The 13,642-nt window shown below is 38.9% G+C and overlaps 1 protein-coding gene across 3 annotated transcripts in view; it reads left to right on the top strand.

Moving 5' to 3' along the window:
• The window catches only part of BCAP29 (B cell receptor associated protein 29), a 69,895-nt gene extending 57,480 nt beyond the window's left edge, over positions 1 to 12,415 (top strand). Inside the window, exons 7-8 of one of the 3 annotated variants that reach the window (XM_036918986.2) lie at positions 1,977 to 2,077; positions 10,249 to 12,415. In XM_036918986.2, coding sequence (XP_036774881.1) covers positions 1,977 to 2,077; positions 10,249 to 10,296 — 149 coding nt within the window. In that variant the 3' untranslated portion in view covers positions 10,297 to 12,415. Of the gene's footprint in view, positions 1 to 1,976; positions 2,078 to 6,249; positions 8,386 to 10,248 lie in introns of those variants that run through there. The other 2 variants (XM_036918983.2, XM_036918984.2) reach the window with 2 other exon arrangements.
• The last annotated feature ends 1,227 nt before the right edge of the window (positions 12,416 to 13,642 follow it).

Here is a 13,642-nt window from a genome sequence, read left to right as displayed (position 1 = left end):
AAGTGACAATAAGTCTGTCAAATTCAACCTTTAATACATAATTTAGATTTATGGATCTAAAGAAGTAAGGAAGAAAGTATAAAGCTTTGCTGTCCAGTATGGCTAGCTGCTAGCTACACATGGCTAGTATTAAATAAAATTGAGAAAAATTGAAAATTCAGTTCTTCAGTTGCACTAATGTGGCCACCATATTGAACAACACAGATGTAGAGCATTATTGGATAATATAGATGTAGAACTATGCAAAGTTTAATTTGAAAAAATTGTCTAGAAGGTATTAATATAAAAGGCACTTTAGTTGATAGTGATTTATTTTTTTAATATATAAATGCCCCTGTGATGGCTTTTTTATAAAGAATAAAAACAAAGACAACCAGATTGTCTATAAATAGAAGCTATAATTCATTTCATTGTGCCAAAAAAGTGACTTCTAAATTTAGAAATCCTAAAACTCCTACCCTAAAAGATTTACAAACACAGAACTTCTAAAGGCTAAATGTGCAGAATTGTATGTAAAGCTAGTTCAGGAGTCCCATAATTCCTCCAATCCATTTTGTGTTGCTCTTCTCTTCTGCACATTTGCTCATTAGCTTCTCCACAATATGTTGACTTAAACGTTTATGACATATATCTTATTTTAAACCTGTATCTAATCTGTTGACTTAGACTGTAGCTCCTTGGGAAACAAAGGCTAACATATACCCATTTTTACGTATCATCTTGAGGTAAAGCCTTAAAGTGCCACTTAATACAGCCCCATATTTTTCAACTTTGTGTATGAAAGTGATTGTCTTTGTTCTTAAGGAAATGTGGCCTCCCATCTCTCAGTAAGATTGGTAAGTGTTTTTCTTAATTCAGTTTTTTTCAAAAGCAGACCCTTCCAATAAATTCTGTTCTATATTGGCTGAGTCCAAGCTAAGCCAAGGAAGAGTTACAGTTAGCCTGGAACATCTTGTGCCAGAAAATAAAGTACTCAAAAACTGATAAGATCATAGAGGACTAAGAGCCATTCTGAAGGGGATTCCCACTTGCTAAATCTGGGGGAAATTAAGTACAGTAATGAGTTACAAATCACTGAAAAAATAGGAAGCTATGAATTCATAATGTTGATGGATGGATAGGCAGGTAGACGGATGGATGGAGAAAGGAAGGCTTTTTTATTAGAATGCTTATTGAAAATGGATGGAATGGTGAATTGGAATCACCATTTTACAACCATCATAATAAAGATTGGTTTGGGCAAGAATTATTAGTGGATGCTAAATATAAGGGAGAAGTTTTGACAAGAAACAGGATGTTTACATAAACATAATTGTCTTCCCACATACTGCTTCTTAATTATAAGGAGGAAAATAACTCTGAAATGGAGAAACTGGTAAGAGGCAGATGGGCCTCTGGATGTGATGCCTTGAGAAACATTCAACACCATTTATGTTATATGTAAGTGGGATGCGTAGCCTGTATTCAGAATGTCATTGAAAAAAAGAGATAGGAATAGAGGGCAGGGAATAGGCTGAGGAGCTATTTCAGATTAAAGGAAACTAAAAAGACATGACAACTAATGCTAATCTTTGATCTAGGACTAGATCCTGGACTCAAAGTAAAAAAAAAAATTGTGAAAAGGACATAATTAGGACAATTGCCAAGATTGGAATTTGGCTGGTAGATTAGATAAATGTATTGATGTCAAATTTCCTAAATTTGGTAGCTCTGCTATTGTTATGTACTAAAATACCTTTGTTCTTAGGAAATACACAATGAAATACTAAAGAGTAAAGGGGCATGATGTCTATAACTCAGGCTCAAATGGTTCAAGAAAATAGTTGTATGTGTGTGGAGAGAGAGAATGCAATAACAAGTGTACTGCATCAGCTGGTGAATTTGAGGAATGGCTCCAAGAGAGTCTTGCAGCTTTTCTGTAACTTTTAAATTATTTCAAAATGAACATTAAAAAAATTCTATTCACTATTTTCTAGCCCTTTCTAAGGCACAGAATGACGTGATGATAATGAAGATGCAATCAGAGAGACTTTCAAAAGAATACGACCGACTCCTAAAAGAACACTCAGAACTTCAGGTGGGTGACATCCACTTTGTGGGCCCAAAGTTCTTGAAATATAATTACCTTGGAAATAGCCTCAGTGGCTGGACAGATAAAAGGAGAAGGAAGATGTGTATATGCACACACACACACGATGGAATATTATTTGGTCTTAAAGAAATCCTGTCATTTGCAGCAACATGGGTAAACCTAGAGGGCATGATATGAAGTGAAATAAAGCAGGTAGAGAAAGACAAAAAAAAAAGAGAAATATAATTACCTAAGTCAACTGTTTGGGTTATATGCCCTTCCCAAATCAAGAGGATATACTTAATCTTGGCTTTGTTAAATGACTAAGGGAGCCAGATTTTTACCTAGAGAATAAGTATTAGGATATTATATGAAAATACAACATAATCATAACAGAGAATTACTGGCATGCATTCTAGTTTTGGTTAAATTTTAAGCAAAAGAATTTAGCCATAAAAATTGTGACATTTAAAAACAGACTGGTTTTGAAAATTTCTGGTTTTGCTGTTTACAATGTCTCCCCTAATTATGCCAAAATAAGGCCAAAAATTGAAGCCCTGTATCACACTACTTCTGTCGCACTGTTATAGAAATCTTATGACAAAGCCAATGGCATTCAAATACATAATTTACCTGCAAAGTTGGTTTGAACAGTGGAGATGGAAATATGGACCTTTCATTGTTAATGTCACCAAGTCAGGGGCCATAGATTTTCTTTCTCTTCCCCTCCAGTCCTGCAAGAGTCAGTTCCCTACATTCATCTATGTTGGGCTTATCTTTCCCTTCCCTCTTAGACTTCCAGCCCCTAATCTGAGCTGGGAATAACCATACTCTGACCAAGTGTGGATAGAATTCAGTGGAGAAACCATTCCAGAGGAAGCCCTGGCCCTCCCAGTTAATGAAGGGGCTATGCTCTTCTGCTTTCAGATTGAACTTATCCTCAGAATTTGGCAGCCTTTGTGGCTTTCAATCAGGGCTTTTTAGCAATTATAGCTCTCTAGTTCTTTCCCTATACTAGAAGCTCAAGTCCCAGGATTCATTTCCCTGCGTCTTCATGGGCAGTGTATCTCCAGGTTCTAGCACTGTGCCTGGCACAAGGCAAGCAGGCACTATACTCACAGGGCTTAGAGTCAGACAGGCCTGGAATAGCTATAGCTCTCCTAGTAGCTTTGTGATCCCAAGCAGTTATGTTACCCTCTTTATCTATAAAGTCAGAATAACTCCTGACTCACTGGCTTGTTGAGAGTATTAAATAGAATGTGTAGGGTGCTTAGCCTCATGCCTGGCTGATAGTAAGCACTCAAGAAATGATAACTATTATCATAATTATCATCATCAGTATTCATCTGTAGAAGTGTTTCTGAAAGAATGAGTTATTCTCAACCAGCCTTGAATTAGAGCCATTCAGGAAGTCCAAAGCACATGCATAATATGGTTCCCAGTTGAGTTGTATTTTGATTTAACTAACCTACTTTGACAATAGGGCAACCGAGAGAAAAGAAGTACCATTTGTGCTCCAAACCCAGACCCCCAAGAGCTCAGTGCACATGGTCTGGAGTAGGTAGGTAGATTTTCAGAGAGACTATCCTTTCCCCATCTCTAAAACAGAGGTCCTAAAATTGCTAGCTTCACTGTAGCATGATGAGATTTACTCCATGGCCTTCAAGATCCACCATGGGAAGTGAAGAAACATTTTAGAAACCTCTCACCTAGATAAAACTTCTTTTCCCTCCCATTTGTGAGGTCAGTGTATACTTAACAAGGATGAGTACCCACACCGGTGGATAGTGCCTTGGTGTCAAAGACATTTAGAGTCATGAACATGGAGAAGAGAAGCAGGAACATTCCTCATTTTTTTTTTTGGTCCATAGCCATTGCTGATATCCCCATTATGGTAACAGCTAATGATTCTCTTAGTCCTTAGTCCTTGAAGAACACATGTGACAGTAAGATCCCTCCACCCATTTCCTTTCCAAAAAAAACTTCTGCATGCAGCTCAAGAATTCTTGGTAAAAGATGATAAAAAGAAACTTTTATGAGTGATGCCTTCCCACAGAAGCAGTTGTTTATAGCTCTTTCTTTTAAAAATGACTCCTTCTCAGGTGTGACAAGTGCCATACTTAGAGTTGGATCTTGTTCAGTAGTGTATTTAGGCCTTGATCTAATTTTTGCTTGTGTCCAGGTGTTTGAAATATTTAATGGACATTTATTGAAGGTAGCTCTGGACAAGCACTTAGCTAATGACTTCATATATGTCATCCTGTTTATTTTCCATCACAGCCCACTAAATAAAAATATTTTAATACCCAAATACGTGGATGAGGAAAACAAGCCCCTGAGGTATAATATAATGTACCCAAAATCACTGAACTAGAAAATGACAGCAAAGTTAGAATCCAAATCAGGAAATCTTTCTCCAGAACCTCCATCATTAACCACTGTGCTCTTTGTCCTGTGCTGGTCATTGGACTGTGTTCTAAGATCCGTTCTCTTCCCACTTTGCTATTCCAGCTCAGGGAGCTACATTTCTCAGGATCCCTTGCTCTCTGAGTTCTGGGCAGGTTCAGCCAGTGGGAGGCACTAGCATCAGACTGCAGGCAGGAGGGGAGGAGGGGGAAGACAGATTCCTTGCACTCTGTCTGCTTCAGGTTTTAGATGGTAACTACACAGCAGCTGTGTCTCTTTCCATGGTCCCCCTGCCCCCTGGGCAGCTTCCACCCGGTGCCCCTCACTCCTGAGACCCATAACACTATCTCTTCCCTTGTCCCTCCAGCCCAAAAAGTGGTGGTGGTTTTTGCTCTTGCTAATCCCTGAAGTGCATTACCACACTGTTTGGTGTGTCTACTCTCTCATCACCTATAAAGGCAATTCTGCTGATAAATACCTGTTTAAAGAAATCAAAACTCTCAGCTCCATTATTTACTAGTTCTGTAAACTTCAGATGAATCATTTGACAGCCATGCACCTTGTCTTCCTCATGACTTAAATAAGGATTATAATGCCTAGAGCATTAAACCAGATCCTGTTCAAGAAAGTACTTTGAATGTTGTTAAACAAGAAAAGCTCTATACCACCAGAAGATGCTTATAATTATTTCTCAGACATTTTTTCCCATCCACCTACTCACCCCATAGTGTTCAACATGAGAACCTGTACAAGATTCTGAGAGAGAGTTGTTATTAAATGAGAACCATTTTCTTAAATTGGCTTTAAAAGTGACTCTTACACTTGGGTATTCATCTTCTGAACTCTACCTGAGATGCAAAAGATTGCAGTAGATCATCTATAGTAAAAGCTGGATAAAATTGTCCTTCGTGAATTTTACTGGTATTGACAAACCAACCTTAATAATTTAATTATATCCTAAAGTCCTTTGGGAAACTTAGCTTTCTCAATTTTACGTAGTTGACTTAAATAAAAATAATTACAAAATGCTGTTAAAATATTAAAGAAACAAAGGTAGAAGAGGATAAAGCTGTTTTCTTTACTGTAAAAAGTCCCACTTCGCATCTTTTAAATCTGTTGGATTTCCCCATCTGGTCCCCTCCCTATTATAGGCACTAAATAAATACTAGAAAACAATCCCTTCGAAAAATGTGGTCTTTGCCTTTCCTTGTTTGCCCTGGCTGTCTCTCTCTTAGAAAAGAAAAAACAGAACTATAGTAAGGGTAATTGGCAGCACATACCCATGAGTAGCTGCCAAATTTTAAATTTCATTTTGGAAAATCACCCTTCACTTAAACGACTTGTCCAGAGTAACACCTCCATTAAGGCTGTGATTTTTATCTAGAGGGATAAGATACATGTAAATGCGTGAAAGTGGTTCCTTATCATTAAAAATACCTGCTTTAATCCTGACTTCTGATTTGGTTGCTTAGAGTGAATGTTATTAAGGTTTCTCTGAAAGTATTAATGCTCAGCCTGAACAAGAGCTTAATGACCTGCCCCTGTATGAACAACCCTGTACGGTGCTGCTTCAGGGGCCTTTTTTTCCTTAGTGTAGATTTTTAACTTTTTAGTGCAGATGGTCCCTTCTCAACCTGTATTTTAACATTTGATTATTCTCATAACTAATAATTGTACACAGAAAAGAGAATGTTTTGTAAAATTCCTTGTCTCATCTATGACTCTGTTTCTCACTCTGCTAGAATTACCCAAGTCATATTTTTTTCTTGCAGGATCACTCAGGGAAAGGCTCTAAGAAAGCCCTGTGAACTCCATGAAAGAAGACTGATACTCTGTGTCAGGATGGTATATTTGTTACCATGTTAGCCTCCAGAAAATTTGAAATTCAATTCAAGAAAATGTACTGTCTATGACTGGCCGACAGTTTTTTAATGCCACACACAGGCTGTTATCACAATACATTATCACAATATATGATGCTTTATATATATTGTAAAGTCTGTATTTCAGCTCTGTAGTAAAATAATAAGCATGTTAAATATCTTACTTAGATATTGATAGTCACACTGGTGTATGATGGCTCTTTACCAATAAAAGGAAGAATTCATTAGCCAGTTAGTTCCAAAATTAGACTTTAGTTGCATGAAACCATTTAAAGACAAAAGCTTTGATGAGTTTCCAATAATAATAATAATAATATATTTTATCAGGTGGTGATGATAATGCATTTGAAAGTAGTATTCAGTATCAGCAAATTTGTTCATAAGGTGATGAAATAAAGATAAATGGTCAGAATTAACCACTGTATTTACAGGGAAGGGTCAGAAAGGCAAAAAACAAAAACAATGACCTAAGTTGGTTTTTTTAGGCCTGATAGTACTATAATTTACTCTCGGAGAGCAACTGTATTGATAATTATATTTTTGTTACTGTGCTTCTGCACCTGTTGGACTGTTTTTGTTGAGATTTGTGTTAATAATACATACTTAGTAAGAGTTCTACCTTTTTATAAATTTTTCCTAGGAATGAAGTTTACATCTATTTACATAACTGCTATAGCTCTAAACTGAAATTATTTTACAACAGTGTAGAATTGTTGACTTAGAAAGTTAATGTATAACATATCCAAAAAAGCAGTGTTTCCCATCACTAAAAATTGCTAGTTATATGAATATTACCTCAAATATACATACACTGGTGTCAGTTTCTCTGAGCTGTTTCTGTATTCTGAAAACTATTAACTTTTCCATTCAAATACTCACCTAGAATTCCTTTAGAAGATGATAATGTGATGTTAACATGATTTAGGTTGTTGCAGTGTTTAGACATGAAAGTCATCTTTTGTCTCATAAAGACCTAAGAGAAAATGGAAAATAATGACAAGTTTTTACTTTCCTGATAATTTGTTTTATCCTTTGTTGTTTATTATCATTTTAGTACCAACTTTACATGTATTTATTTATTTTTCATTGTAAAGTACATGAAATGAGCAAGTACAATAAGAGTTTTATTTTAGATAAAAGTCAGGAGGGAGTTACGGCTAGAAAACAGACATGTAGGAGACATTTAACAGGAGTGAAAAATGGGAGTGAGACCATATGCTGACAACACCATCAATAATGAGGAAATGGAGTGCTGAAATGGAACAGAGCTAAACAAATGACAGCTCGGAGTATCAACTTAGAAATATCAGTGAGAGCTGCATGGGTACATACATAGATGCAGAGCATTTATGATCTGGGCCTGCTGTACAGAAATCAAGTCTAATGACAGAACTTAAAGAAAGTAGGAAATAGCTTTAGAATTGGCAGACTAAAATCTAATCCCAGCTTCACCACTCATTTAGCCATGTGATTCTAAACAAATTACTCAAACTTGCTAGACTTCTATCTTCTCATCTCCAAAATGGAAATAATAACATTTAGTTCAGGATGACTTTATACACTGAGATTCTCAAACCTTGTTCAGACTATACAGAAAGGGGAAAGTCTGATTGCTCTTTGAAGAGCATGAGGATTTGAAAGATTCTCAGAAAGTACTTTATACATTTAAGCACGGTAATCAGACTTCAACCCTCTCAATTTTACAGATCTGCAACCTGAGGCCTTAGAAATTTGAGCAGTTTGCCAAGGTGACATGTGGTTAGGTTCAGGGACAGCATCTGAGTCTTGAATTCAGATAGCCTTGTTCCCCAGATGTTACTCTAGTCTTTACAGTCAAATTAGCTATAATTTGCTCCACAAAATATTGATGTATTAGCCAGAGTTTAAACCAAGGAGTTTGGCTCCAGTCTGTGTTCTTTACTACCTTATAACTGCCTCTCAAGCTTATGTCTGTTAGTTCTTCCTACTGCCCTTGCCATGATGGTGTTCAGCAAATCCTATTATAAATAAACATATATCCATGGATTTAGTTCTGCTGCATATCAAGTTATTCACTTAGGGCTCCAAGACCTAATTCCAGCGTGTGTGTGGCAGAGGGTGGGGGTTCCCCATACACACAACACCTACTGGTGTGCAAGAATTCAATTCTGACACTTCTCAGCTGGAGATAGCATTTTATTTCCCAGGTGAGGGCTCAGTCCCATAAGATTGCCCTTCCATCCCCTACGTCAGACACCAGTCGTCACAAACCCCTGGCTGTTATCTATGCTTCTCACCAACTGGCTACAGATTGGAGGTTCCAATAACTTCCCCCTTAAGTTCAATTGATTTGCTCCTGCAGTTCACGGAACTCAAGGGAGCACTTAACGTTTACCAGTTTATCAAAGGATATGATAAAGGATACAAGGCAACAAGCACATGAAGAGATGTGTATGTCAAGGTCCTGAACAAAGGAGCTTATGTCCTCGTGGAGCTTCGGACCTGGCTTGGTGGCTTGTGCATCCATTACGGTTCCCCAAGAGTGGAAGCCCTCCAAAAAGGGAAGAGGAACAAAAATCTCTTCTCGTGGGTGTTTATGAAGACTTCGTTACATAGTCACGATTGACTAAGTCATTGGCCATTGGCAATTGATTCAACCTCTAGGTCCTCTTTCCTTAAGGGAGGTCAGTAGTAGAAGTGAGAGTGGGGAGAGATGAAAAATTCAACCTTTTAATCACACGGTTGGTGTACCTGGCCACCAGCACTTGCCCTTGGTTGGGGTCCAAAAATCATTAGTAACAAACTTATTTCACCTTTATTGCTCTAAAGTGTTTTTGAAAACTAGATGAAAACCAAGTATACTGAAAATACATTTTGGCCATCTGAATGATGATATATTTCTTATAAGTCATCACAGTTTTTGTTCCTGTTGTCAGTAATGACTTCTTTATGTCTTCAGCTATATTATAGATCCATCCAATTATGTGGAGTTTTGTCAGATTGTCCCTACTGGCAAATCTACCTTGAGGTTCCGGACTCCAGAAAGTAGCTAGCACTTAAGAAGGTTTAGCTGGTCATTCTCATTGCTTGTCTGGCACTATCTTGGACCCCAGTACTTGTGACTAGATTACCATGAACACCAGTCTAGACTACACAGTTTAACTACTTTCTGTGATGCTGTCCTGATGCCTCCAGCCTGCCTGGATGTCTACCCATGCGTGAAGCTTTGGTGCAGGTCTCTTCTTGCCTGTAGTGACTCTCCTGCTTTCTCCTTGGACCTCCCAACTTCTTGGATGCACCTGTTCCTGTAGTCTTGCTCTACCTCTGTGGTGGTTCTGGTTCTGCACTCCCACTCAGTTGTCCACAGCCTTCTCACTGACCCTCCCATCTGTGTCCACCACAGCTGAACGACCCATGCCCAGCCCTACTGACATAGGATATGCCTTGCATTTGCCCACTCTACACTGTACATACAGCAGATCCTTTTAAGCATTGACTTTAATACCTAGATTGATTGGTCTAAAGTCCATGAAGCTCTTCTGAATTGTTTTTTATCCTCAGCCCACTTTTCCTAGGATTCTTGAAACTCCACTGAATTTTCTTGCTTTGGCATTTCTTTTGCTAATCAATTTACTAAAAAGTATTTTATTATTTCACAGTGTTGCTTTCTACCTTGATCTCTAAACAAACATATGACTTTTATTTGTCTTTCTATAACCAAAAGTGATTTACAGCACTACAGAACTGAAAGAAAGATCACCATGTCCTAGTCCCTGGTATCTGGGTATATTCTCTTCTATGGCAAAAGAGTACTACCTTATATGGCAAATGATGTGACTAAGGTAAGGACCTTGAGATGGAGAGATTATCCTGGGTGGATCCTAAATGCAATCACAAGTATCCTTATAGGAAGGCAGAGGAAGACTTGGCCACACAGAAGAGGAGAAGGCAGTGTGACCAGGGAGGCAGAGGTTGGGGTGCAGTAGCTGCCAGAGCGGAAGAGGCAAGGAACTAAGTCTCTCCTGGAACCTCCTGAGGTTGCACAGCCCTGAAGATACCAGTGAAACTTATTCTACACTTGTGGCCTCCAGAACTATGAGACAGTTTATTGTTATCAGCCACCAAGTTTGTGGTAGTTGCAGCAGCCACAAGAAATCAAAGTGGGAACATACAGGATGAATCTGTAATGGACTGGACTGCATTTCACAATGTGTGGGAAAGGTGCCCCTTAATACATATCCATTGGTCTTCCCATTAGCTATTTGGGTAAATCAAAGATAGCATTAGCCATCCCCTGTCTAGTTCTTTCTCTCCTTCAGTTTTATTTCTCTATTCCCACTGCCATTGCCAAATGAAGCTATCATCCTTTCTCTCCTGGCTGACTGACAATTTCCTACTGGTCTCCCTGCATGCTCTCGCATTCCTTTCCTATGCACACACTCTTGAATCATGCCATATCCCACTTAAAGCCTTCCAGTTACTTCTCATTGCTCTTAAGATCACACTCTCAAGACCTCACCAGCCTCCTAGCTACTCCCCAGCCTCATCTCAGTCCATTGTTCCAGCCACCCCCAGTTCTGACTCTTCTCACAACAAGCCAAGTTCTTCATGCCCTCAGGGCTTTGCATATGCAGTTACATCCTGCGTCCCAGGCTGTCTTCATTTTATTTCCAGCATAGCACTTATCACTTTAATTGTCTCATTTATGGTCTGGTTTTATTTTCTGCCCAGTGACTAACATAGTTCCTGCCCACAGCAGAAACATATTTCTCAACAGGGAGTGGGGCAAATGTTACCAAGGAACATTTAGCAACATCTAGAGATTTTTTGGTTGTCACAAATAGGGGAATGCTACTGGTGAGTAGTGGCCAGCGATGCTGCCCAACCCACTCCAGGTGGCACAGGATTGCCACTGTTGGGGAGTAAGAGATTTCCTCTGCCCTTCAAGGTTCTTCTAGCTGATCTAAGAACCAAACTGACATGAGACAGATTCACAGGAGAAAAAAAAAAAATTATTATACATATGGGAAAGCCATAGGCATGGGTTCCAAAAACAGTCAAGGAGATTTAGGTATATATGGTCATCCTGAACCAAGGAGAAGGGCGTAGGGGACTTCAAAGGAACAGGGAAGCAACTCACAGGAATATGTAGAGTAAATGTTTGATAATCAAATATTCACTGGGCCATACAAACAATGAGGGGGCACAAAGAGGAATTTTAACAGACTTTGCCACATCCCTCCCTGTCTACCACACCTAGTTTACATTATAATATATCTAAGGTGATGGCTCTCTTCCTGAAGCATGTCCTATAAATTATTTTCAGGCAGATGGAGGTGGGGTGGAGGTCCAAGTTCCTTTCAGAGTCTTTGGACCTTGATTATTTTCAACTCTGAAATAATATGCATGTCACAGTGGCACACCTTGGGGCAGCCTGTCCCTACACCCCCGACAAAAACAAATTATCTGACCCAAAATGTCAGTATTGCCAAGGTTGAGACACCCTGCAGTAGATGCTTAGCAGGGGGTACTAGTTGTTGCCCAATATCCATTCTTTCGGTCATCTGTGGTAAAAGATACCTGGTATTTTTACACACAGCTGCCAAGCACGAAGACAGTATTTTCCAGTCTACTTTTAGATACAAATAAGAAAGAATGTCACATGGTAGCAATTTTTTTCCTCCTCCGTCCTGCTGCCTGAAACAGATGCTGCCATCTTAGATCATGAGATTGAGGTGACACACGCTAAAGCAGCAAAATAGAAGGGTGTTGTGTCCCTGACAGCATAGAACTTCTCCCAAATTGCTGCTCAATAAGTAGATGAATAAAGGAATGCCATTGGATATTTTCAGTGCATTCTCTCTCTTAACAGAGCCTAAAAATTTTTAATATGTCCTATCCACAGAACCATCAGCCTTTTTTCTCTTTCTTGCCTATTTGTGGGTCTCATCAACCCTGCCATTATGTTAGAATTATGAGTTTAACTATACCCTCTACTTTCTGTGTACATTCCATTTTTTATATTGAACGTTTAAACATAATTAGCCCAACAGCAGTATGCAACACACACCCCCACAGTCTGCGTGTTGCACACGTAAGTTTACAGGCCTCTGGTCCCTTCTCCTTCCCATTTGTACCGTGACTCTCCACAAGGAGAGCGAACACAGGAGCCTGCAGGTGCATCATGTATATATCGTAGGGCATAAGAGCTTGAGGTGCAATCATGGCAAAACTAGGAAGCTTAAGTTTTGTTCTTGGCGATCACCTCTTTTCCTAAATTTGAGAAAAGAACATGTTTGAAGTCTTGGTTTTGCCCTGCTAAACCAGATGCCTTCCCCAGGTTTCTCCAGAAAGTGTATTTCTCCTTCAGAAATCTTTGTTCTCCCTGAAGTACCACCCGTGGTAAAGAATTTCATTCTCATTCTTCCAAGAGCTGCCAATTTCCTGGAGCACAAATGGCTCCTAGACTGCCACTTCTCAGCTAAGGGCTTCCTGAAATAACCTCCATGGGGACTTACTTCCTGAAGTTTTTGTGGTTTTTTTTTAAGTTTGTTTAGTGGATTTTTTTTCTCTTGAAACAAAGTTGACATGTGGCAAATGTACAAAATATAAACATTACAGAAGGGAATGTGGTTAATATGCTTATACACACATGCATACAAATAGTCACAAAAATTAGATCATATATTCTATTTTGTGACCTTTAATTTCCCTCACATCAGTAAATATTCTTCTCCAAAAGGACCTTCAATAGGTCATACAATCATCACCTGAGGGAGTCAGGGTTTTTTCAAACTACATATAGTAACACTCAGATGCCTGGTCCACCACTACCACCATTGCAAATTACTAACCCAGACAACCAGGGTTAGTATGTGAAGGCAAAAACAGAAATGCAATATGTTTGCTTATTTGTGTTGAGTTCAGTTCAATTCTAATACATCAGCTTCTGTTGAGATGACTTCTTCCATTTAGAATGTGTACTGTTGTCTAAGAGTATGACAGAGCCCGCTACAATTTTGACCAACTTCCTTAAAATATTAATAAGTCCTTACTCCTGGGCACTAATGTATTTCCCTTCAAATCCCATTGGCAGGTCTGACGTGTGAAGGAGCACAGGTCTGAGATGTCTTATTAACCATCTGAACCTTAACCACAACTCTTTTTTTCCTTTCCCAATGATTAAAGTGTGTGTGTGTGTGTGTGTGTCTGTGTGTCTGTGTGATCTTAACTTTTTAAAAAAGGAAAAGGCAAGGGCAGGGGTGGATCCCGAGTTTCAGCAGCTTAGAGCAGGTACAATTTG

Source organism: Manis pentadactyla, chromosome 7 (genome assembly GCF_030020395.1).
Source record: "Manis pentadactyla isolate mManPen7 chromosome 7, mManPen7.hap1, whole genome shotgun sequence".
Lineage (NCBI taxonomy): Eukaryota > Metazoa > Chordata > Mammalia > Pholidota > Manidae > Manis > Manis pentadactyla.
The sequence above is the reverse complement of the archived record's forward strand: the minus strand, read 5'-3'. Positions and strand labels throughout refer to the sequence as shown.